Genomic DNA, 27,153 nt, shown 5'->3' with positions numbered 1-27,153 from the left:
ATAGTGGTGAAGTATATACCGAATTGCCTACTGATCTGTAACGGTGTGCCACTAGCAAAATGTTACAGATTGTGCAGAATGATGGACCTGTAGTCTTGTATGGAATACAGACTTCTATGGGTACACTGGTTTCCTCATAGAGTAGAGACGATCCTAGGGAAAATGATCACGGGTGATACCAGTTGGTGTTGAGCCAAAACAGTAACTGAAGTCCCGATTCGGGTTTGGGGACCTGAAGCTGCAATGTTCGACACAGACCTGAACATTGTGTTTTGGGTCCACTCAACTCTACTGGGAATCAATTGGTCTGTTCGTGGAAAGTGCATTCACTTTTTCGATTTGTGACTGCCATCGGTCCAAAGTTATAAGACCTTTCAGATGCTCTGCTCCCTAATGGTCGAGGTATCTGAGGGGTTTAGTTATTGTGACTGGATCTGTGCAGAAGCCCACCATTCATTTCGTAGACATGAGGCAAAGAGTCACAACTCCAGTCTTCTTCAACCGGTCTCCTGAGTTTGGCCTACAACTCCACAGATAAGCCTCACCATCAAAGGATTAACACAATTTCTTAGATCAAATGACGTTGTGTTTTTTATTAGCTTGTTTTGCTAGCTTGTACTTCATTATTTTGCACAATGCAATTGCTTTGGAATTGTATGTTATCATTACTGCTGTTTGGCAAAACTCCCAGAATTAGCGAGATGAGTAGGTCTAGACTCTACGCCTCGGGCAATATTCTCCCGTAGGACATTCTCCAATGTTTCTTTAATTTACATAGTTTATATTTTTTAAAAAAGCAAAGGACGGAGTTGACTTTCTCTGCCAGAAATTTGAAGCTCCTTAAAAAAAATCTTCATTTGGATTTAAAAAAAAAAAATTTTTATTGATGTTTTCAAGCGTACAAAGCAAATACATAAAACACGGCTGTAAAAGGTTGAAAACAATAAAGGTTAATGAATAAGTTTGCTAGTTTGTATCTTGGTTCACAGGTGTCCTACCTTATCTTCCTTCTTGGCTGAACATTTAAAGAAGTGTTTTATGAAATGACCAACTTTTACAAAATACCCGAGACTCAAGATGAGACTGTGGATCACCCAGTGGTTGTGTCGACAACTGCAACTGGTTATGTGTTATGTGCAGTTTTCTTGTGATATTGTTTACAGTTGATTTTATGAGTTTTGAGTTGAGTTTTTACTGGAGCATTCCTCTTATAACAAGTCACCTCTAATCTCTCTCTATAGAATAGGGGATATGTTGCTGGTTAGTGGGGGTTCCCTTGAACCATTGAGTGAATGGAGCAGTTAGTCCCTTCACTCCATTCTCTATGGGACTGTTGAAGACCTGGCTGTCCCATAGGACTAAAAGAACAGCTGGTCTTCCATTTGTAGGCACTTCATTAATAGCATAGCATTTTGCTGCCTGAAGCAAAAATTAAAAATGCTGCTCCCCCCCTTCCTGGCGCTCCAATGATGATACCTCACAAACTAGTGATCTCTAGTACCTTACAAGTGATTATCTGCTCCATCAGAATAGAAGACTTTGCATTTTCTCCCGGCCATGGTTTACCTCTGCTGAATTCACAGTCAAATGACTTCAGCTCCATGCAGCACAACTCCACACTGCGCCCATAAAAAAACCCACAGTCACAGTATGATGGAGTGTGTTCCCAATATATATTATCCTCACAACACGACTGAACACACTATTTCCCACATAAAGCATCCTTTATATTCCCCCAAATAATTTATAGTATCTAGTGTATATAGTGTTATGTATACCACAACTCCTGAACTACAGAACCCTGCTAATTTATATACACACCCGATTTATATACGTTTTCCCTAATTTATTTATAACAGCCCCCATATACATACTCCCAAATTAAATGATATACAGTACTCCATATAAGACCACCCAGTTTAATTAAAATCGAGCCCCTATATACAGATTCCCCCATAGACAGTATATAGAGCTACGCCAACCCCAGTATACACAGCCTCCCCCCCAGTACACAAAGCATGCCCTCTCAGTATTCACAAAACGCTCCTCCAGTATACACAGCCTGCCCCCAGTAGTATTATATACAGCCTGACCCTCCAGTAGTATTATAGACAACCTGCCAACTTTTTATATACAGCTGACACCCATTAAAAAAACAAAAAAAACTTGTATTTACCTCCAGCCCCGGCAGCTCCTCTCCCGCCAGCAGCCACTAATTTGCAGGTAGTACAGACTACCATTCGTTTGGCGAGTCCGTACTACCGGCGGCGGAATGTCGCCTCTGAAAGGGTCCGCAATCTACCGCCTGAGGCAAGGAATTCATCCCACCTTATGGAAGATGCAGCCGTTATGGAAGATTTGGGGATATACTGTTCTCAGAACTGCAAATTCCAGGTCAATAAGGACAATGGGTTACATGCCTGGCACCATTTTCTTCCCACTCTCGACATTCATATAGCGGGATGGCTGCCTCTGTACAATAGCTAAGTCAGCTCCTTCCTCTGTCTCCCTTGTTAGGAAGTCAGGGAAAGTGGTGGAAAAACAAGTGATCCGGTGTTGAAACCAGCTCTGAAGTTGCAGTCGAGATCATAACTGGTCCCGATTAAAAAATAGGAATATTATCTTCCATAGTGGTGTAAATAGTCATTGCTAAAAGTTCAAAGGATCATTTTCTGGATTGAATAAATATCAGCACTTACATCTACCCATTGTGCTTCTGGAAATAATTATCGACCATCATCGATGTCCAATAGTTTTATTATTTACCGTCAATGTTTTACTTTATTCACATTGACCAGTTATCGTTACGACCCCTCGCCAACAGCGGTTATCCAGTGTATTGTCCAGTGTATTATCCAGTGTATTGTCCAGTGTATTATCCAGTGTATTGTCCAGTGTATTGTCCAGTGTATTGTCCAGTGTATTGTCCAGTGTATTTGAGCCTTAACTACATTTACTGTGATATTACACAGGTTTGAGCCTCTTTGTGTACTAATGCAGATGAGGAAGTCGGCAGAATGTGAATTGGTCATTGGGGATTTCGGTTTCCTGCAAAGACAAAAACAGCAGCATGTCCGGATATACAGCGCCTTGCGAAAGTATTCGGCCTCCTTGAACTTCTTTACCTTTTCAGGTTTCAAACATAAATATATAAAATTGCAATTTTTTGGTGAAGAATCAACAACAAGTGGGACACAATTGTGAAGTGGAACGAAATTAATTGGATGTTTTTAACTTTTGTAAAAAATAATAAACTGAAAAGTGATTACAGCTGCAGGCACTTGGGGTATCCGGTCCCTATCAGTTTTGCACATGGAGAGACTGAAATTCTTGCCGATTCTTCCTTGGAGAACAGCTGGAGCTCAGGGAGGTTGGATGAAGCGTTTGTGAGCAGTAGTTTTCAGCTCTTTCCACATATTCTGGATTGGACTCAGCTCTGGACTGTGACTTCGCCATTCTAATACCTGGATACATTTATTTGTGAACCTTCCATTGTAGATTTTTCTTTATGTTTGGGATCATTATCTTGTTGGAAGATAAATCTACATCCCATTCTCAGGTCTTTTGCAGACTACAACAGGTTTTCTTCCAGAATGGTCCTGAATTTGGCTCCATCCATCTTCCCATCAGTTTTAACCATCTTCCCTGTCCCTGCTGAAGAAAAGCCCAAACCATGTTGCTGCCCCCACCATATGTGACAGTGGGGATGGTGCCCCCACCATGTGTGAAAGTGGGGATGGCGCCCCCACCATGTGTGACAGTGGGGATGGTGCCCACCACCATGTGTGACAGTGGGGATGCGGTCACCACCATGTGTGACAGTGAAGATGGGGCCACCACCATGTGTGACAGTGGGGATGGGGCCACCACCATGTGTGACAGTGGGGATGGTGCCACCACCATGTGTGACAGTGGGGATGGTGCCACCACCATGTGTGACAGTGGGAATGCGGTCACCACCATGTGTGACAGTGAAGATGGGGCCACCACCATGTGTGAGAGTGGGGATGGGGCCACCACCATGTGTGACAGTGGGGATGGGGCCACCACCATGTGTGACAGTGGGGATGGGGCCACCACCATGTGTGACAGTGGGGATGGTGAGTTCAGGGGGATGAGCTGTGTTGCTTTTACACCAAACATATCGTTTGTCATTATGGCCAAAATGTTGGATTTTGGTTTCATCTGACCAGACCACCTTTTTCCACACGTTTGGTGTCTCCCTGGTGGCTTGTGGCAAACACTACTTTTTATGGATATCTTTGAGAAATGGTTTCTTCTTGCAACTCTTCCATAAAGGGCAGATTTATTCAGCAACTAATTGTTGTCCTATGGACAGACTCTCCCACCTCAGCTGTAGATCTCTTCATCCAGAGGGACCATGGGCCTCTTGGCTGCATCTCTGATCAGTCTTCTCATTGTTTGAGATTAAAGTTTAGATGGATGGCCAGGTCTTGGTAGATTTGCAGTGGTCTGTTGCTCCTTCCATTACAATATCACACTTGCACAGGGCTCCTTCAGATGTTTAAAGTTTGTGAAATCTTTTTGTATCCAAATCCGGCTTTAAACTTCTCCACATCAGTATCCGGGACCTTCCTGGTGTGTTCCTTGCTCTTCATGATGCAGAACCCTGAGACTATCGCAGAGCAAGGGAATTTATACGGAGACTTGATTACACACAGGTGGATTATATTTCTCATCAGTCATTTAGGACGACATTGGATCATCCAGAGATCCTCACTGAACTTCTGGAGGGTGTTCGCTGCACTAAAAATAAAGGGGGCAAATAATATTGCTCGGCCCACTCTTCAGTTTATTACTTTTAAAATAAGTTTAAAACATCCAATAAATTTCATTCCATAATTGTGTCCAACTTCTTCACCAACAAAAAATTACAATTTGTGGCAAAAGGTAGAAAAGTTCAAGGGGGTCAAATACTTTTGCAAGGCTCTAAGATGTACCTAAGATGACAAAATGATCATATTCCTGTTGTGCTACTGGATAGGTGATATACGTAAGGCTCTGTTCACAGCACAAAAAAAAACCAAACAAACCAAAGGCATAGGTCGGAATGTAGGGTTGGTCTTCTACATTTTCCTATACAGAAGCCATAAAATTGAATCCCAGTCTTCTCCCCTTTCCCCAGCAATATGAATATGAGTTTTCAGGCTTCATATCACACAGTCGAGAGTAAATATGAGGTGTGACGTGAATAGACACTTTCGCTAACGTCTACGTCTCTTATTTTCAGCGGCCTTTCCAATCACCCATCGGCTTGGACAACTAGGAAATAAGATTGTTCTCTACTGCAATACTTCTTCTTCCCATGTGCAATGGAGACTTAATGGGAGGACAATCGAGGACAGTGATGATGTATATACCGATGGAAGCGGACGTCTTACTCTAGCAGAGGCAAAGACACATCAGAGCGGTCCCTACACTTGTCATCACCCTCACAGCAACAAGATTTTATCCCGAATAGAACTTCAACTTGGACGTAAGTCTACAGTATTTTCTGCTGATATGTAATAAAATAATCACTATAAACCTATAATGTTCCCAAATAGAATAGGTGTGTCTGGAAAGCTTAGAAAGTCTTCTGCTCCGAGAATCCAAACATAACTTTAAAAAGTCCCTTCATTTCCGCAAATTTCAGTAATTTTGCAGAAGTTGTAGCCATAAAACATTGTCATTTGGGGACACAATCTTATTGTCACTGATCTACAGGACATTTTTTAAAACAACCCATCAGCTGGTGTGGATAAGAAGGTGTCATCCACTATACAAACTAAGTATCGATACTTTATAGAATTAACCTGATGCATAATATTATGTTCCACCTAGTTCCTCCAGAAAAGCTCCAAATCCAATGTTGGTCTTCAAGTTACCCAGAGAAGATAAATTGCACCTGGGACCTCCAGCCTTATACCAACCTACCGACCACCTTCATTGCCACATACAGGTAATGTCTCTTTTGCTAAAAAAAACATGTGACTGCTAATGTCTCAGCAACGTCTCCCTCATTCCCCTCTCCCTCAGGAATTTCACTTCAGCAATGTTTCCCTCAGCTCCCTTACGTTTCCTCTTTAGACGAGTTACTACTCGGCCAACATCTCCCTCAGCTCCGTGATTCCCCCTCCCACAGGAATGAGGGAGACATTGGTCGAGTCACACAGGGATTCGCTGAAGAGAAAACATCCCTGAGGGAGTGGGGATGAGGGAGCTGAGGGAGACATTGATGGACAGAACACGCGCCACATTTGTCTCTGAATCTCCTAGCAAAGTGTTAGCTATTCTTTAAATGAATTCAATAAAGACATGATTTAGGGAATTTATTAATAAAAGCTGAATGTGAAACAGTAAGAAGACATCTGTCAAAACCTGTTGTTAGTTCTGATGGTGAAAACCTGATGACGGTTTCCTTTAAACCTCTCCTGGCCCCTGGGAGAAAAACCAAACTAACTTCTAAATATGCACCAGTTTCTATGGCATCTGCCACCAGGATGAAGGACTGTATGCAAATGAGCCTCAGGGGCTCACACTCTTTAAAGATATTATTACTCCCACACAATGCATCTCATATTCTGTATTCCTTTGTAGATTGGGTTTCACGGGTCCAGATCCACCTAAAAAATGTGCACAGCATGAGATGAGCCCGAACAGCTGCCTGATACGTAATTTTAAGATGTTTGAGGACTTTCCTTATGTCCTTAATGTGACCGCTCTTAACGCATTGGGATCCATAACACAACTGTACTGGTTTATTGCGGAAAACATCAGTAAGTTTCATGGAATTTCGGATTTGTCATTGTGTATGTTATGATTTACAAATAATCTTTATATTCAGACATGCAGTTGCACTCAGTTATTCTGTGAAACAGCAAAAAAAAACCTGTACTTTTTATATTTTACCTTGTAACAAATGGGATTTGTGGCAAAATTTATTCAAAGGGGTTTTTTCCACAAAGCAAGTGATGTGACCCCCACAGATCACTAGAACAGGGGTCCGATGTACCCTGTCGCACCATCGCATGCACAGGCTGCCCCGTTAATCTCTATAGAGCTGACGGACATTGCCGAGTAAGGCGCTCCTCCATAGAGATGAACAGGGTATCCTGCGTATGCACGACTGGCTGCTCTGGCCTTCTCGGTGGTGCTACCTGGGGTGCAATGGGGGTACATCTGAGCCCTGTTCTTGTGATCCCTGGGGGTCTCATCACTGAAACCCCCACCATTCAGCAAGGCCTGTGGATGGGGCCTAACTTGCTCCGTGGGGAAACCCATTTAAAGTAGTTTCCCAGTGATCCAGAAGAAAAAAAGTGGAGGTCATGGCACCACCTGCTGCCACTCATTGGCTCAATGAGCCCGTGACACCACTTGTTCTGCATCACCGGAGGTGATGGTCACTGATTGGCCACAATGGGTCCCATGACCTTTGTCACTTCAGGCACAGCTGGTGCTACCGGGGAACACATGACCTTGATTTCGAAAGCAAATTTCAATGAGAGTTCAGTGCAGATTCCTTCCAAACAGATGTCACACCACGCACAAGCCTCCCATAGAGGTAAAATAAAATTTCGGAATGATAACCTGCGTGTAAGAAGCGCAGTGAGACCGCGGAGCGAGTGACTGAGAGCTACTGACTTTGTAGTAATAGATTATAACCGTTACTACATTTCTTTACTAGTACGTCCTGATCCTCCTGTGAATGTCACTATATCTTCTGTATGTGGGGAAAGCAGGAAGTTATATGTACAATGGCAGCCGCCACGTTCTTGGCCGTACCCAGAGATATTTCCACTGAAGTACAAGGTCCGTTACAGAAAGGCTGGTGCTAAATCCTACACAGTGGTAAGAAACTCAACTGCATTCTACTTTAAAGTCGGTTATAGAGCAAGAATAGCTGAATTTATTGTACATAGTCTCCTATCTGCAGGCAGCATGTTATAGAGCAGGAGGAGCTGAGCACATTGTCCTATCTGCAGGCGGCATGTTAAAGAGCAGAAGGAGCTGAGCAGATTGTACATAGTGTCCTATCTGCAGGCAGCATGTTATAGAGCAGGAGGAGCTGAGCAGATTGTACATAGTGTCCTATCTGCAGGCAGCATGTTATAGAGCAGGAGGAGCTGAGCAGATTGTACATAGTGTCCTATCTGCAGGCAGCATGTTATAGAGCAGGAGGAGCTGAGCAGATTGTACATAGTGTCCTATCTGCAGGCAGCATGTTATAGACCAGGAGAAGCTGAGCAGATTGTACACACATATAGCATGTTAAAGAGAACTATAAAATTCTATACTGTATTAAGCACCACATACATTCACATATTTCCCTCTATGTCTTGCAGGTTGGCCCCTATGAGCAGACTTTCCTAGTTCTCACCGGCATGCGGCAGGGGTCGGTGGTGCACGTCCAGGTGGCTGCCAGTGATATTACGGACTCTGGGCACAGCAGTGATTGGAGTAGTGTCGTCACCGCTCATCCATGGAAGTTATGTTTCCCCAGTAAATCTCTTAGTCGTTACAATCGAGGTCTGACTGCAAGAAAGTATAAATACTAAACTTTACTACCATGCTGCTACAATACAGACTCAACTATCAGCTAGGCACTATGCTTTAACATATTCCCATTAAACCCCTTTCCTTCTCCTGAGGCTCTGACTGTAAGACAACTGGCCGCAGCAGGAGCTTCCTCCCTTTCACCATCTTCAGTGAGACTACACAATAGACAGAGCTGTCTTCGAGCCACCTAGCCTTTACACTTTACAATGATTCCTGCTCCCAAGGACACCCTAGGCAATTATGACTCTGACTGTAAGACAATTGGCTTCAGAAGGAGCTTTCACCCCCATTATGGGCCCATTTAAACTTCAATATGAGTCCTGCTCCTGAAGACACCCTAGGTAATTATGGCTCTGACTGTAAGCCCACTGGCTGCAGCAGGAGATCCACCCACATAATGGGGCAGATTTACTTACCCGGTCCATTCGCGATCCAGCGGCGCGTTCTCTGCGCTGGATTCGGGTCTGGCCGGGATTTATTAAGGCAGTTCCTCTGCCGTTGCTGCTGCGCTGAAAAGCATCGGAATGCGCTGGAGTTCACCAAGCCGGGCTGAGTGAAGGTAAGCGCAAGCCCCGCGACAGATTTTTTTTTTTTTTAAATGCGGCGGCTTTTCCGAATACGTCGGGTTTTCGTACGGCCATGCCCCCCGATTTCCGTCGCGTGCATGCCAGCGCCTATGCGCCACAATCCGATTGCGTGCGCCAAAATCCTGGGGCAATTACGGGGAAATCGGCGCAAATCGGAAATATTCGGGTAACACGTCGGGAAAACGCGAATCGGGCCCTTAGTAAATGACCCCCATTGGGTTCATTTACACTTCACCATGAATCCTGCTCCTGAAGACACCCTAGGCAATTATGGCTCTGACTGTAAGACAACTGGCTGCAGCAGGAGCTTCTACCCCCTTTATGGCTCCATTTAGATTTCACCACGAGTCCTGCTCTTGAAGACACCCTAGGAAATAATGGCTCTGATTGTAAGACAACTAGCTGCAGCTTCCTGCTTTTTCCTCTTCTACAGTGAGAAAACACTATGGTCAGAGCTGTTTTCTAGCCAATATAATCTCACCCATCCTCAGTAAAGGTCCCTTTACATTTGTTTTGCTCACCATAATTCCAAATACAAGTATACAAATGGGACCCCCTCTGCCATCTCAAAAAAAGCTATAAAGTGCTAGACACATGACAGGATCATCTGACAACATTAAAGAAACCATATGTCACGTAGCATAAGACTTTATTCTGATAATTACAAAAAATAAACACCAGACACAACAATTAAAAAAGCAACAATAATATGCGAGAACCAGAGAGGAACCAGTCACTATGGAATATAATGGCACCAGAGATGCCTAAATGGACCCAGAAGCAAAAAGATACTGTATATACAACAATAAAGAGCAAACAACAATGCAAACACTGTTGCAAATATTTACATTCTACAGTGGAGAGGAGAGGGTGGTGGGTGCCCTTTTTTATTGTTGTATTTTTGTATTTATTGTAATAAAGTCTTATGCTACATGATATATGGTTAATTGCAAATACAGCGCTGACTGTAAGACAACTGGCTGCGACAGGCTCCTCCTCCCTGTCTGTTTAGTCCTTGGCTAAGATAAACCTAATTTGTTGGTTTCCAGCCAAATATAGCACTGATGACCAGATAAGCCCTGTGTATTCTTACAAGATTATTTACTATTTGTTTTACTATTATTTAAGGATCCATTAAATCTCTTTTATGTGCCAGTATCTATTTTTTCTTTCATTATAACACCTACAGACTATTAAGGTTTAGTCTCTGATATTTATAAATTTTCTGTGTAAGAAATGTACCTTTCTGTAGATACAATAAATAGACTTAAAAATGAAATAATAATTTCTGCACTTGGCATCATGTCTACTATGAAGGGGTCATGTGCGAGGTCAAAGACGCCAATCCTGGCCTGTGTGTGTCTACCCTATATGTCTATCTGTGTCCGTCTCAAACCAATGTACGGTGTGTATATATATATATATTATATAATGTGTGTGTGTATCATACCAAACACCTTCTGGTGCGCCCTTGATAAAACCTAAGTCTTTACCCCAGAGATACAGAAGAAGACAACTGAATTTGGAGGATAGTAGTGTCTATTTATGGCAAACAGGCAAATACAACCTCTATGCAGACGCTCTTGCTTGGGCACCATCCTTCTTGCTTGGGCACCATCCTTCTTGCTTGGGCAGTTTCTTTTCATTTGGGCACGATCCTTCTTGTTTGGGCAGTTTCTTCTCGCTTGGGCACGATCCTTCTTGCTTGGGCACAATCCTTCTTGCTTGGGCAGTTTCTTTTCGTTTGGGCACGATCCTTCTTGTTTGGGCAGTTTCTTCTCGTTTGGGCACGATCCTTCTTGTTTGGGCAGTTGCTTCTTGTTTGGGCACGATCCTTCTTGATTGGGCACGACCCTTCTTGTTTGGGCAGTTTCTTCTCGTTTGGGCACGATCCTTCTTGTTTGGGCAGTTGCTTCTTGTTTGGGCACGATCCTTCTTGATTGGGCACGATCCTTCTTGATTGGGCACGACCCTTCTTGATTGGGCACGACCCTTCTTGATTGGGCAGTGGCTTCTTGTTTGGGCAAAAATCTAGTAGTGGCTCCTAATTAAAACTTTTTAATAGAGAAAATTTTCACCTAACAATTGATACCCTCCAAGCAGGTTGTAGGTTCCAAGGTGGAATGTCAAAGAGAGCTCTTTCCCTACATCTGACCTTCTTTATGTAACATGTATTTTTTTGGGAGTAAAATTGCAGTAATCTCCACAGTAATTATACAGCTTCAAAGGGGTAAAGATTTGGTATCTAGGTCCTGTTGAAAAGAAGGAAGACACAGCATTGTACAGGGGAGCCTCCCGATCCTCATACGCTTCTCTACGCGGCCATGGCTTTCCTTCCGCCAGTTCTGTGACCCAGTGCTGAAATTCCTGGAAGATGCGGAAAGTAAAGGAGGCTTTGGAGGCCGGCAGACCCCACACACCAGGAAGCTTGTGGCAGCTGCTATGCTGGTAGTTACGTCCCTGGCCAGGGCCATACTTGTTGCAGAAACTTTTTTTTTTTTTTTAATTTTTACAACTTATTGCAGCCATTGATATCAATCGTTGTGTAAAGGGACACATACAAAGTAGAAAACAGAGGGTAGTGCTGGATTATAGGGGTTTAATCTACGGCATATTGATGGGAGATTCCAAATCCGAAGGGAATACAGTATTTTCCTGGCTGCAGGAAGCAGTTTTTGGAGGCTTAAGGCACCCGTAAGGGCACCCTTCTGCAGATACATTGAGCAAGGTACGCTCATTCAAAATCTATGGCACCACCATAAACAATCCTTCAATTAGAAGTAACGGAACCCTTTCTCTCGGCATTGGTGGTGGCCTGAAAACAAGGACCCCAAACCATGCAGAATCCCAATCGACAAAGGCGATTCATACCCCCATGCTGTGCCGTTCTTCAGAAATGCTGCATTTCAGCGATTTCCTCTCTTCCCCCAGCTTCTCACTCATCCTTACCCTTCACTTACTCATCGACATAGAGTAATTAGATGATGTAAAGAATGGATTTCAATAAAGCTATTTTCCGTGAAAAAAAAAAAATGTAAAACACGTCATAACAAATCTTCTAACAACCACAGAAGTCCACGAGTGTGTTTCAGCTTTTTATTTGCAGCACATTTGAATAGTTTTCAATATAAACTTAACATTTGCATTTTTTGTATTTTCATAATTTAGCTCATGAGTAAAAATAGACGCCATTCCCTCTGTCCCAAAACAGAAAAGAAGCTCCGATTTTAGATTTAGTCGAGAACACAATGACCTATACTTTACTGCAACGGCTTACAGAATACAGTGTATGTTTACATCCCCTAACAAAAAGCTTACCCAAAAAACAAAAAAACTGAAAAACAAAACAAAAAAAAATGTATCTTTTTCCTGCACCAGATCGAGTCAGGGGTCAGTAAACAGTTTGTATATCAGTAGGATTATTGAGCCTAACTATAAAGAGAAGAGGGACGAGTGGACACTCCCACTTTTACTGAGGACACACCCTATTCCGAAAAGCCACACCCTTTTCTTAAGTCGTAGACCCAGTCGAGTGCAATGGCGCCTATTGCTTTTCTTTCTGCAACTGAGGGCAGAAAGTCTCGGGAGCCAAAAGCAACGGGAGGCCAAAGTTATGTCTCAGTCACAGACGCCCTATGTAAATACTTCTCTCCTCCTCATGTCTATTGCTCTTCTGTATATTATAGTAACATTTCCGTGTTGTTTTTCTCACTTTTACTATACAATTCAAGGGGTAGCAACTCTTACTCTGAGCGAACTACACTGACAACTGACCACATCCACTGTAGGAGTCGGCCATATAACCCAATGTTAATGGAGGTCTTTGGCAAAGATAAAAATGGAGCAAAACATGGAATGTTTATACAGAATATATCTAAAATATATCATTTATATAGTGGACCCTGAGGGAAAGAAAGATGAGGAATTTTAAAGGAATAGCCAGAGATTTTACGCAGATTTTTGTTAAAAACAATACATTTTTTTCCAGATTTTAATTGGAGACATTAAATGACTTTTAGGGATCTTAAGGACTATCGTCTATTCTCTGTATTTAAACCCGCTTCGGTAATCGGATTAGCGACTGCCCACCTATGGGTAGCTCACCAATATCACCTTCCTGTATATATATCATAGCTGTCAGCCAAAGCTCCAAGACATTAATGGAACTGTCTGAACAGCTAATTTATAGGATTCCTGACAGCAGATGTCTGGAAAGAGTTGGATTGAGAAGTTGGATTTTAGTTCTAGACACTTTCCCAAGTGAAATATGTCCCTTCCAGTAAGGGGGTGCGCCCGCCTCCTGTAAGGACATCTACCACCAGGATGAAGGGTTGTAAACCAAGTGCACTGACATACTGGTCTGTGTCCCCCCTCGGACTGGATCCACTTTTCTTTAAGCTTTTTATCCCCTTGTTTTTAGGAATAAAAGGCTTTAAAAAATATGCAAATTATCAGTAAAAAAAATTACGCAAATGAGCCTGAGGCGCTCCAGACTCCATTAAAACCTATGGAGCCCAGAGACCCTGAGGCTTATTTGCATATTTTTTTTTTTTTTTTAAACCTGGGAATAAGCAGCAAAAAGAAGAGCAGATCCTGCCAGAGGGGGCACACACCATTAGGTCAGAGTGCTTGTTTTACAATCCTTCATCCTAGTGGTACATTTAACTAAAGATTCCACATACTCGGTGTCACACGGAGACCATCAGTGATCGATTATAGTCCAGAGAACTGGTATCACCAGGAATATCCTCTACCTCACCCAAAAGTCAAAATAGGGCATGTGGAAAGGGCTCTTATTAGTGCATCACTCCCTTTAAAGGGGTTTTCTCATCTTAGTGATACAGACCACCACTAATCAGTAGATTCCTGCACTGGATTAAACAGAACAGAGCAATAAAACCAGCTCTATTCTCAGTGTAGTTGGTGAGGCACTTACTTTGGGGTACGTAGAGGTGGGTTGTACTTAGAAGGTAATAAGCTGGTAGCCTAATATAACTATGACCACCAGCAATAGACCCTCAACATGGGGGACTATACGCAAACGCGTGACATGCACCTCATCTGTGTGCACTAATACAAAGCAGACATCCTGGTCATGTGTGGGCATGCATAGAACGTGGTGGTCTCTCTCCAACATTTCCGGGATTTGCCCTTTCTCATAACAAATGATGCTTAATACTGAATCCCCCCCCCCCCACTCCCACAAAATTCTATCTTTCTGCATAAAATAAGTCTTGAAGTAGATTACCTTCTAACAAAAAATGTCTTTACTCACGGAATTTCACATATTATGCCCATGTTTGTAAACCTAAGACATCATCTAGATGCAAAGTAAACAAAATGACCAGAAAACTAAAAAAATATGAAAGGGGTTGTTTTTTCATAAATAAAAAGGGTCGAAATAACGGTAGTGAAACTAACCTCACCAAAACCTTAGCTGCTGCTGCGATGCTCCACTTCCTGGTAGCACCTGACAAACAGGAAATGACTGTTCAGCCAATCACAGGTCGCAGCAGCCAGTGATTGGCTAAGCAGCCGCCATTTCTTGTGTGTCGAAAGACACTACAGGAGTAGAGACTGACTGAGCAGCTGGGGGGCGTCAGGCGTGTTTCATATGCCATTTTAACCCTTTCTATAAAAAGCTACCAGCCTGGACAACCCCTTTAAAATGTTGACCATGATTTACTTCAGTGGTCAATAACCTTATACAGGCAGTCCCCGGGTTACATACAAGATAGGTTCCAAAGGTTTGTTCCTCAGTTGAAATTGTATGTAAGTCGAAACTGTATATTTGTAGATCCAGAAAAAATTTTTTTTACCCAGTGACAATTGGAGTTTCTGTGACAATTTGCTGTAATTGGACCAAGGATGATCACTAAAGCTTCATTACAGACACCTTACAGCTGATCATTGCAGTCTGGGACTATAGTAAAGCATCTAGAGAGCTTTATAGGTCACAGTGGGCAGAGGGGGCCGTCTTTAACTGCAAGTCGGGTGTCCTTAAGTAGGGGACTGCCTGTACAAACTTTGCATAAATCAATAGTAAAAGTGACTAATAGAAACTTTGTCACATCTTATGAGAGCATCTTCGACAGAAGCTCCCCAAGTGTCAGATTACACAGAAGTCTATGCAGAGGGGAGGGGGGGAAGCAGCGAGTCACAGCAGCTAGGTCTCCCTCCACCAAATCAAAGAGGAACGTATATTACAGACAAAAACTGCTAGAAAATGAAGATGACAAGTCATATAATAAATTGTATTTATCCTGGTGAACACACAAAGGACTCGTGAATTATGCAAAGTTTGTAAAAAGGTGAGGTATGCTTTACAATCCCCAAAAAAAAAACAAACAAAAAAAAAAAAAACAGTGATATGCTACTTAGTTTACAATAATATTCCATCTACCTCTTCTACTTCAGTGCGGTCTCACACCAGTGATACCTGTAGAAAAGTCGCTGGATCGGCACCGAGCTCAGGCCTTCGTATACAGACGTTTTCTAAGACTATGACAACACAACAGGTAAACAGTCGGTGCAAGCGCTTAAATGACATTCAGTTGCGACAGGTAAACCTAGATAAAAATAAGGTAAAATATCCCAAATAATAAAAAAAACCTAAATAAATAAAAGTGACAAATAAATAAGATGCTGCTCGTTGGAAGGATTTGGTGCAAGTGGAACGGCCACATCTGTCAAAGCGCAGGGGAGGAGGTGACGGCCTACATTTCCACATCACGAGTCACAGGTTCTTTCGGTTCTTGATCCGAGTCACTGGATGGATCGTCGTCGTCATCGTCAGTTTGTTCTCCTATGTGGTATAACATGAGTGCATGTGTCTTATGGGTAATAGTGACCGTACACGGTCCCTGGGCCCACGGTTCGCCGTCTACTTGCATTGGCATTCTTGAGCTCTTCAAAATCAGCTAAAAATTGGAAGAGAATTGGATAGGTCATCAACATTGGATAGGTCCAACACTTATATCATTCCATTGCCGAAAAACAGCTTCACTGGTGATTTGGGATCTGGCAGAGCCCCTGTAGATAAATAAGATAAACCAGTTCTTACCCTTACGGTGTGAGCTTGGCCAAGACGGACTGGATTTGCCAACTTAACCTGAATCTGAGCACAGTGGAAAGATCCGTAAACTCCGACTACTTCTAATAGGCCATCATCGTGCCTGCAGAGATGCAGAAAGTGAAGAAAAAAGGGAATGGGGGGGAAGAAAAATAAGTACGGGAAACAGGGTGGCCATGGTCTTCAAGCAAAGACGAGTAGAATAAGACTGTAGATCACTTTAGAAACCTTCCAGTTTCCAAGTGATCCATTGTTTTAGAAAGAGAGGTTTTTTTCCCGAGGAATTCTGAAAAACTCTGTTGGGGTGGTCAGGGGATACCTAAAATAAGTGTACATGTGATCCGGCTCCCAGGTGGCACTGAAAGCTCAGCTAGAAATGATTCAATTTGAAGAATCAGTGGCCTCATCAGGCATTTCAGCCAATTTTGGAAATCGTTGGCAGCATCCTCTTCCATCATACGGAGGCTACTAATGGACTGAAGAAGGTCCTCCAACCTTCTGAAGAACCTCACGATGAGGGAACAGAAGCCGTGTATGTAGCCTTCCTTTTTTTTTTTTCTTACGCCTGCCTAGACCCCCTGGGGGCAGTTTCTAAAACTTTGCTGTGTAAGATGCAAATCAGGTAAGGCAGTGGCATTGGAGATTATTTGCATAAAAAATAAAAATGTAATGTCTTTCTTAAACTACAAGTCACTGGGAAACAGAAAACATATGTCCGGACAACTCATATGAATTCCCTCCCACAATGCTGGCTTACTTGTGAGGCTTTTAGTCGCCTGTAGACTTCCCCTTTACAGAAAAAAAAGTTTAGGTTTCGTTATGCTGCTTATTCTCTTCTGGACACAGTTGTCACCACTGCTCCTGGGGTGAGCTACCATCAATCCTATGTTTCAGAACCTTGGTATTAATGCAGAACAGCTACAAGGAGCAGGTTTCTCTTGCGGTAGTCACACAAAGCCAACTCCTGAGGGAGGGGCGAATGAGGAAGCTGAGCAGAGTTACAGCATGGGGAGGAACATTATAGGGATAGTTGTATTGCTGTAGAATAGCAGTTTTCATATATATTTCAACTGACAGTAGATTATAATTTATTGTTGTGTTGTGTTTTCTGACAGTAGAAGACTGACTGATCTTTATGATATAACACGGTGCCGAGATAAGCAACATAATACAAACAGTCGCTCTTAATGACTTAAATGACACATGTTTTTTAAATATTGCATCAGGGTAGTTTGAGATATTTTCTAATGTACCTTTATTTACAAACTCACATTAGGTCCTTAAAGCAAGAACTGGTTCTAATGTCTCTCCTTAGCAACTCTAACAACTGAATGTTGCCAAGGGTAGCCAAGAATGTTGCCAAGTAGATTAGATATTCTGCTTGTAAAATGTTAAACACGGTTTAGGTTGGGTTCACAAATAATTCTGTGAACTTGTGCTCATCATGTACACCAGGAAAGTACCGGATGCACACCTTGAATTTGTCCATAGACATATAATGCCACATGGAGAACAAAAGCACATCCTTTTGGCCTCCCTCTGGTCAGTATACAGTAAACACAGGACGAAAAAGCTAATTAGACTATGCTATTTGATCCCAATGCCAAAGAACCCACAAAGAATATGTCTAGCGGGGTGCAAAACAGCCTATGGGATATGGATGCTTCCGTTTAGTATCCATCTGAAGCCTAAATGGAGGCCAAATGTAGACTTCAGTGTTGTAACAGTTCATATTTGGACAGCAAAGGAGACACCTGGGACATATGCAGCAGCAAATCCCTGGCTGCCGATGTTCGCTCCCCCTCCCGATTTCAGATCGGGAGCGGCTGAACAAGAGGACATATCCCACTGTATCCTCATACAATGGGAAACTTTGCAGCCCTCTGTTGTAATTATGTGCACAGTAATGTTGGCAGGATTCATTAGACACACACTACACAAACTCAATAGCGGCTCTCCTTAGCAAAGTTCTCCTTACAATGTTGCTAAGGAGAACATTGAGCAGTTTTTTTTTTTTTTATTTTAACCCGGAAACTCCCCGGATCTGAATGCTTTAAAACTGATGATACAAAACAAAGTCTTCACAATTAAATATTAAGGACTATGAAAAGAATGAAGTAACCTGTACAGCACAGACACCTACCTAGACAAAGGATACGGCTCATCACCCATTCCTTCCCACAGACGGCAGCCACCACCCCAGTAACCAATGTTCAAGACCACAATTCCTTCAAGATTCGGCAAAGATATCTTCTCCCCATCCAACTCGAGCTGAAGTTACCAAGTTCACAAATTAACAAACACAATTTTATGAATGTATTTATTATTATTTATTCTTAAAGGGGACACATGTCACCAAGTACAAAAGGCCGAATGACATACCTTCATTTAATAGAATATGGTCTCCAGAAATTTATATGCAAATAAGCTCACATGAGCAAAGAAGGCGGTAACAGGGGGATGTATTAAATTTCATACAAACCTCTGACGGCCATAAGTTTTTAACAGTTGGATGGATTTGTCAGACACAAACACAGAATTGGGGCACCGCGGCAATCGTATGGGTCGCCTCATTCAGCAATTTGTACTTGGAGAACGGGCTCTTCTGGGCAAATAAAGTCAGACGTACATCATCTCAGACTACCGTATAAAACGTATATACCTTGACCTATAGTTACTATATGATAGGAGATCAGATTTTGATCTGATTGCCAGATATCTGTGATGGCAAGTACTTCACTTTTACCCTAATATGGGGCAACTTACATCTGCCTTCTGCAGGATTTCCATAGTTGGGCAATAGGTTGGATCTGATGGATTGATGTCTATAGAATGGTCAGATTTATATCACTGCAATAATCTGTCCAGTAAGTGCATACAATAAGTCAGCAAAAACCATATTTAGTAGAATTTTACATCACCTTAAAACTCTGACTTAATAATCTAACCTTACTTGCTTGCTCAAATTTGTGTACAAAAAAAAAAAAAAAAAGACAATTTACTGTAAAACCAATACAGTATAACATACCGTATATACTCGTGTATAAGCCGAGTTTTTCAGCACAAAAAATGTGCTGAAAAATGTCCCCTCAGCTTATACACGAGTCAATACTTAAGTCAATGGGCTTAAAAAATAATAAACTTATATACTCACCCTCCGGTGGCCCCGATGTGCAGCGCTGCTCCCCCGATGTCCGTGCGGCTCGCCTTCTGGCTTCCCAGCTCCTCTTCTGTCTTCTGTAAGATAGTGCTGGGCAGCGCCCAGCAAGATGTGACAGAAGACAGAAAAGGAGCCGGGAAGCCAGAAGACGAGCCGCACGGACATCGGGGGAGCAGCGCTGCACATCGGGGCCACCGGAGGGTGAGTATATAAGTTTATTATTTTTTTAAATTCGGGGCAGGCTGTATACTGCATGGGGGCAGGCTGTATACTGCATGGGGGCAGGCTGTATACTGCATGGGGGCAGGCTGTATACTGCATGGGGGCAGGCTGTATACTGCATGGGGGCAGGCTGTATACTGCATGGGGGCAGGCTGTATACTGCATGGGGGCAGGCTGTATACTGCATGGGGGCAGGCTGTATACTGCATGGGGGCAGGCTGTATACTGCATGGGGGCAGGCTGTATACTACATGGGCCAAGCTGGGCTGGCTGTATACTACTGGGGGCAAGCTGGGCTGGCTGTATACTACTGGGGGCAGGCTGTATACTACCGGGATGGGGGGGGTCTGTGACCAATGCATTTCCCACCCTCGGCTTATACTCGAGTCAATAGGTTTTCCCAGTTTTGGTGCTAAAATTAGGGGTCTCTGCTTATATTCAGGTCGGCTTATACTCGAGTATATACGGTAATAATAAGAATTAATCATTCCTTTATTCATACAAGTTAGGTTCTGTAGGTGTGTTCTTAAGTTAATTTTTGTATGTAAGTCGGAACTGTATATTTTATAATTGTAACCCCAGCCAGAATTTTTTTGGTCTCTGTGACAATTGGATTTTAAAAATGTTGGATTGTCATAAGAACCAGGATTAACAATAAAGCTTAATTGGGGACACCTTAGTAACTGCCATAGCTGATCATTGTAGCCTAGGGCTAAAGTACAGTAAGTTAACAACATCCAGAGGTCCGTTTGTAATTAGTTGTTGTCTGTAAGTCGGGTGTTCTTAAGTAGGGGGGCCGCTTGTATAGCGCACACAGATTCCGCAGCGCTGCACATACCCTTACCTCAACTTTCTTGTCGAGATCTTTACACTCCTGGACCAAACAATCCTTGGTGCCATAGAATAAATATACTGCCTAAAACACAAGAACAATTTTTAACATTTTAAATATGGAGTCTAATTCTCAAACTGCAGATTTGATCCAGATTTTTAAGCTAAAATAGTGGACGAAATGTAAACAATTGTCTGATTTCCATTAGATTTGTGTGTAGGATACCCTTGGCGTGGGCTTGGTACCAATACATACACTCATGGTTTATGATCTCTTCCTACTGATACATGCTGGGTGTGAATAGAAATTAGTGGACCTGAACTTTCCCGTTCAGGTCCAGGTGTGTCCCACGAGACCCGGACATATTGTTAGATGAACAGCAAATCCGCCAAATTGACGCCCTAGGCCAGTGATGGTGAACCTTTTAGAGACCGAGTGCCCAAACTACAACCAAGACCCACTTATTTAGTGCAAAGTGCCAACACAAATTTTTTTTGCTATTTATACTCCCTTCTCTGTCACAGCTTTAATTGATACCAGCACCCTAAGGACACCGATAAAGCAGAAAATAGAAGAAATTTGGATGATCATTGTAGCTTCCCTGCAGGGTCCCATAAACAGGAAGAATTGTCAGGGCCGGAGCAGGAGCTACAATGATAATCCAGATCTGTCCACACCTTCCCACTCCTCCAGTAGTCCCAGGTAGCACTGTCACTTTAAAATAGCTCTGTGCACAGAAAGTCCTGGGCTGTCTGGGACTGCAGGAAGATGCCTGGAGTCATCTCTGGTGATGGCCTGAGTGCCCACAGAAAGGGCTCTGAGTGCCACCTCTGGCACCCGTGCCATAGGTTAGCCACCACTGCCCTAGGCCAACTGGCCATGGCTGTGATTGGCTATTAGTGTCCCACTGGACAATCACAACCATGGCTAGTTGGAAAAGAGTGTCAATTTGTCGGATTGGATGTTCGGCCACCAATACATCCGGGTCACGGACATCATCTCTAGATGTGAGGCCTGTGTGACCAGGATGCTGCTGCCTTCACTACTAGCACAGCTCCATTCCTGAACTGAATTTTCCCCCTACAACCTATGATGGACATCCACTCCCATATTCTGGTGAAGACTTATGCAAAATGGGAGATTTCCCACCCCCTGCAGAATTTTTACTTGACCTAATCACTTAAAAGAAGCCATCATCATTCTGCTAAGATTTGGTCACCATAACCTTGTCTGACTGGGGTAAAGCCCCTCACTATAAACATAAATGACCGGCTTGGACAAGGATAGCTCCGTTTTTTAATGAGTAAAGAGATCAGCTACTACCTGATACCTATGATGGCGGCTCATCTCCCGCCAGAAGAGGTGATCGGGCATATAGTAATCGAACTGCCCAATCCTTCCACTGAATGAACAATGTAGTTTGATAAGCGACAAGCCACCCCATAAATCAGATGCTCAGTTTCTATATAACCGCTCCAGGAACTTACCTTATTGACAAGCCTGCTTGAAAACAGTGAAGGGGTCTTCTCCCGATGTGTATGGAAGTTCAATGCCATTAAGGCATCGGGACCTACTGAAAAGTAATTATTCATGGACATAACCTAAAAAGGAGAAAAAAAAAACAAAACACGTGGCCCTGTTATAACAATCTTCCGCCGGCAGGGAGGTAAAGTCTCACATCTGTCATGGGACGACACGGCGTAGGTTTGTCTGTAATATGCGGTCGTATATTACCCACAAACTAACACCCAATGAAGCAATCGTTTTACCTTCGGCTTCCTCAGACTGTAGCCCTTGTTAGTAACCTGCACTTTCCACCTGAAAAACAGAAATTATGCCTTTGTATAGCCGGGGCTGTGCACCCATGTACAGAAATTTTACAGCTGGAATTCTAGTACGAGGTCAAAATATTTGAGGTAAAAAAACGTAATGTAGAGGAAAAGTTATTAAATCTGAAAGAACATTTCCATCAACGTGGGGATCAACACGCCCAACAACATGGTCATTTGTAGCCCCCTACAATATATTAGTCACTGGTCCTCCATAGTGGTCAAGTCTTGAGTAGGTGAAGAGTTTGTGAAGAGGTAAGGACCCATCGCGGAGGACTATGATGCTTGCCGGTCCTGCACTGCCAAAACCAGCCTTTGGCATAGAGATTGCTGGGATGTGCTCTTATACAATGACCGATGGGTAGACCACTACGTTCCAGCGAGGAGATCACCTCCTATCTGAGACAATTAGGCCATAACTACATGATCTGCCCTAAATATCCCCCTTGTTTCCCGTCGGCTTTCGAAGGAGAGTTGGCCGAGCACTTCTATGGGAGTTCATTGACCTCTACCTGTGCTCGTTTGATTCACATGAGCTCCCAATCCATCCGTTCCCTGTGCCTGAGAGACACCCATGGGCACCACAGAACAGTAATGAGCATATGTGGCAGATCGGAGGCCAGGGTTGTTTCTGCTAAACGGGAAGCAGAACAGAAGAATTTTTGAGTCATGTGTATTCGCCTGAAGAATAACACATGTATAGACGTAATATGATCCAAGCTGGTTGGTTAGGATTCATTTCTATTCTTTAAAAGACATGGAATAAAAAGGAGATTCTATTCCCTGAATGTCAGAAATGGAGGTAATGGTGTGAATCTAGCACTCGGATGAGATAGAAAACTTACTAAAACCTGCTGCAGCCTATGTATTCCATTCTTCCTCCTACCCTTTCCATAAACTTTAATTTGCCGCACAAGCCCTCGGCACATAAAGCCCCCTCCCATGGGGTAAAATCACAATCTACTAGTAACCATAAGCCACTGTCATCATACATCCAATTTGAAGCTACTTTTAGGGTTTTACCGCCATAAATATGTGGAGCCTTGTGTCCCTAAACGATAATGTGCTTCTGCCGACATTACCAGATCCAACTACTCAACACAAGGTGTTCCTTCTCACCTGTCAAGCTTGGTGCTGTCCGCTTCCATCACGTTGCGAAGTATTTGCTCCACAGGGACCTCCCCTGCATAGCCTGCACCCCATCCCAAAGTATTAGCCAGGTCATTGCCCGTTCCGAGGGGGAGCACCGCTACTTGTGGGATGAAATTTTCTTGGCCCTGGAAACAAATATGGATGCAGAATAGAAAGACATTTAGTCCTAGTCATTCCGGGGATGGAATATTTCATAGACACTTCCGTCTGTAGGCAAATCTGGGCCACGTGCGGAACTGACCTTTATCTTCATTTCATCCACAGCATCAAGGACCCATCCGACGGTGCCGTCCCCTCCGCACACGAGCACTTTGGCGGAGTTGGGAGGGAGGATGGAGCACAGCTGAAGGGCTTTGAATGGAGACGTTTTGCTCAAATCAAACACCTGCAATATAAAGGTCAGAAATCCTGTCCCTGCAGTCCAATCCCCCCTTCCTCTCTGCACCTCAACCACAACCCTGATGCCTACCTGTAGAGGATTTAGAAGGCCTTTAAATTCACTCACGAGAACCTCTCCCATATTGTTTCCACTGCGGGTGTTGGCCAGAACAATTAGAGGGGTCCAGTTTCTTCCCATGGAGGCTATTAACTAGAAAATACAATTTTGGATAGTTACACCACATAGCACAGTACAGTTCTATGTATATAACACGTGAGACCTCCAAGTCTATAGCCAAGAACTGCACAAACTCATTCTAGAGATCAGTCCCAGAGGTGGGACTATCACAGCCGGTCCCCTAGACTTCGCACCTCGACAGTCCAGACCCAGTTATCCCTCCTGGGCCTCATTTTGGTAGGTTCTGACCACCACATACATGTAACTCCCTAAAAGACCAGACATTTTATAGATCCCCTAGATCACGATCTGGTATCGCTTGTTTTCCTACCTTCATATAATCTACATTTTTGCTTCTTTTCAGTTGTTTGACAGCCCACAGGTAATTGGAAGGAATGATGAGACTTCTGAACTCTCCCAGATCACAGTTCTCGGTCTTCAGGTCGCCTCCCATGCAGTCATCGTGCACGGTGCGCTGACACCAGATGCATCTAGTGCACGAGAAAAAGGGAATTATAAAAAATATTATGATACAGAAGAGCGTGCACATGTAATGGCACCTGTGGGCATACAACAGCACACAGCGCGCACCCGTGGGCACACCACACAGCACAGAACCCGCGGGCACACCACATAGCACAGCACCCGCAGGCACACAGCACAGCACCCCGCGGGCACACCACACAGCACAGCACCCCGCGGGCACACCACACAGCACAGCACCCCGCGGGCACACCACACAGCACAGCACCCGCAGGCACACAGCACAGCACCCGCAGGCACACCATACAGCACAGCACCCCGCGGGCACAGCACCAGCAGGCACACCACACAGCACAGCACCCCGCGGGCACAGCACCAGCGGGCACACCACACCACACAGCAGTCTGCGGGCACACCACACAGCACCCCGCGGGCACACCACACAGCACAGCACCCTGCGGGCACACCACACAGCACAGCACCCGCGGGCACACCACACAGCACCCTGCAGGCACACCACACAATACAGTACAGCGGGCACACCACACAGCAGTCTGCGGGCACACCATACAGCACCCCGCGGGCACACCACACAATATAGTACAGCGGGCACACCATACAGCACCCCGTGGGCACACAATACAGTACAGCGGGCACACCACACAGCAGTCTGCGGGCACACCATACAGCACCCTGCGGGCACACCACACAATACAGTACAGCGGGCACACCGTACAGCACCCCGCGGGCACACAATACAATACAATACAGTACAGCGGGCACACCACACAATACAGTACAGCGGGCACACCATACAGCACCCCGCGGGCACACCACACAATACAGTACAGCGGGCACACCATACAGCACCCCGCGGGCACACAATACAGTACAGCGGGCACACCATACAATACAATACAGCGGGCACACCACACAGCACCCCGCGGGCACACCACACAATACAGTACAGCGGACACACCATACAGCACCCCGCGGGAACACCACACAATACAGTACAGCGGACACACCATACAGCACCCCGCGGGAACACCACACAATACAGTACAGCGGGCACACCATACAATACAGTACAGTAGGCACACCACACAGCACCCCGCGGGCACACCACACAGCACCCCGCGGGCACACCACAATACAGTACAGCGGGCACACCATACAATACAGTACAGCGGGCACACCATACAATACAGTACAGCGGGCACACCACACAGCACCCCGTGGGCACACCATACAGCACCCCGCGGGCACACCACACAATACAGTACAGCGGGCACACCACACAATACAGTACAGCGGGCACACCATACAGCACCCCGCGGGCACACCACACAATACAGTACAGCGGGCACACCACACAATACAATACAGTACAGCGGGCACACCATACAGCACCCCGCGGGCACACCACACAATACAGTACAGCGGGCACACCATGCAGCACCCCACGGGCACACCACACAATACAGTGCAGCGGGCACACCATACAGCACCCCGCGGGCACACCACACAATACAGCGGGCACACCATACAGCACCCCGCGGGCACACCACACAATACAATACAGTACAGCGGGCACACCACACAGCACCCCGCGGGCACACCACACAATACAATACAGTACAGCGGGCACACCATACAGCACCCTGCGGGCACACCACACAATACAGTACAGCGGGCACACCATGCAGCACCTCGCGGGCACACCACACAATACAGTGCAGCGGGCACACCATACAGCACCCCGCGGGCACACCACACAATACAGCGGGCACACCATACAGCACCCCGCGGGCACACCACACAATACAATACAGTACAGCGGGCACACCACACAGCACCCCGCGGGCACACCACACAATACAATACAGCGGGCACACCACACAATACAGTACAGCTGGCACACCACACAATACAGTACAGCGGGCACACCACACAATACAATACAGCGGGCACAACACAGCACCCCGCGGGCACACCACACAGCACCCCGCGGGCACACCACACAGCACCCCGCGGGCACACCGCACAGCACCCCGCGGGCACACCGCACAGCACCCTGCGGGCACACCGCACAGCACCCCGCGGGCACACCGCACAGCACCCCGCGGGCACACCATACAGCACCCCATGCACCTGTAATCACATAGCTTGGGCTGGCTCCCGCACTGCTGTCCGCAGACCATGCACTGGCTGCAGAGGGGGACATTGCCCCGCACCCAGTGATGGCTCTGCCCGATCCTCCCGATCTCCTCGCTCCGCCCCATCGTTTCTTTGCACGGGAAGCGTTTGCTGGCTTTCCCCACGCAGCAGTGGTCGGCGCAGAGCCCGCAGCACAGGCAGTACGCCCCCTGCAGGATGTGCTGCTCGCACACGGAGCAGTATGTGGGTCTCCCGAACAGGTCGGTGTCGTGCCAGCAGTGCCCGCCGTCCTGGGCCGGGCTCCTCCTCTGCCGGGAGCGGCGCACACTGCACCACAGGGTGATGAGCACCGGGAGGAGGACCGCGCACACCGTCCACACCGCCAGGCTCAGGCCGCGCTCCTCCTCCTCCTCCATGGCTGTCACACGGCGGACACTACATCTGTCACACAGCGGAAACGCAGCTTCCGACCGTCACAGCTGCCGGAGGATGCGTAACCAAGGCGACGGAAGGCGGCGCGGCTGATGACGTCACCGTTACC

General features: G+C 45.1%; 2 protein-coding genes across 3 annotated transcripts in view; one reads left to right on the top strand and one right to left on the bottom strand.

Annotated features, from left to right (window-relative positions):
• Positions 1–10,391, top strand: part of LOC140064960 (interleukin-27 subunit beta-like) — a 12,136-nt gene extending 1,745 nt beyond the window's left edge. Inside the window, exons 2-6 of the mRNA XM_072112317.1 lie at positions 5,252–5,497; positions 5,845–5,962; positions 6,601–6,779; positions 7,688–7,851; positions 8,346–10,391. Coding sequence (XP_071968418.1) covers positions 5,252–5,497; positions 5,845–5,962; positions 6,601–6,779; positions 7,688–7,851; positions 8,346–8,558 — 920 coding nt within the window. The 3' untranslated portion in view covers positions 8,559–10,391. The remainder of the gene's footprint in view (positions 1–5,251; positions 5,498–5,844; positions 5,963–6,600; positions 6,780–7,687; positions 7,852–8,345) is intronic.
• Positions 8,422–27,153, bottom strand: DGKE (diacylglycerol kinase epsilon). Of its 2 annotated transcripts, XM_072112315.1 has the most exons (11): positions 26,607–27,148; positions 24,301–24,460; positions 23,883–24,002; positions 23,655–23,798; positions 23,381–23,538; positions 22,202–22,250; positions 21,920–22,033; positions 20,445–20,516; positions 18,362–18,489; positions 16,210–16,321; positions 12,229–16,066 (listed from the first exon to the last, which is right to left on the bottom strand). In XM_072112315.1, the coding sequence occupies exons 1-11, from the start codon at positions 27,026–27,028 to the stop codon at positions 15,863–15,865; spliced, it is 1,683 nt and encodes a 560-aa protein (XP_071968416.1). In that variant the 5' UTR covers positions 27,029–27,148; the 3' UTR covers positions 12,229–15,862. The 2 variants fall into 2 exon arrangements, with proteins under 2 accessions (XP_071968417.1, XP_071968416.1); XM_072112316.1 differs by lacking the exons at positions 12,229–16,066; positions 16,210–16,321 and adding an exon at positions 8,422–8,535 and having other exon boundaries at positions 26,607–27,153.

Source organism: Engystomops pustulosus, chromosome 6 (genome assembly GCF_040894005.1).
Source record: "Engystomops pustulosus chromosome 6, aEngPut4.maternal, whole genome shotgun sequence".
Taxonomy (NCBI): Eukaryota; Metazoa; Chordata; class Amphibia; order Anura; family Leptodactylidae; genus Engystomops; species Engystomops pustulosus.
Note: the sequence above shows the minus strand (reverse complement) of the source record. Positions and strands in the feature narration are given on the sequence as shown.

Bases quoted from the DNA above. Each gene is read 5' to 3' on its own strand.
- DGKE (XM_072112315.1), bottom strand. From the start codon at position 27,028: ATGGAGGAGGAGGAGGAGCGCGGCCTGAGCCTGGCGGTGTGGACGGTG. The intron at 18,490-20,444 runs GTAAGGGTATGT...TGGTAACTTCAG, and splicing joins ATCTCGACAAGAAAGTTGAG to CTCGAGTTGGATGGGGAGAA. The intron at 16,322-18,361 runs GTAGGTGTCTGT...GCATCTCTGCAG, and splicing joins GAGCCGTATCCTTTGTCTAG to GCACGATGATGGCCTATTAG.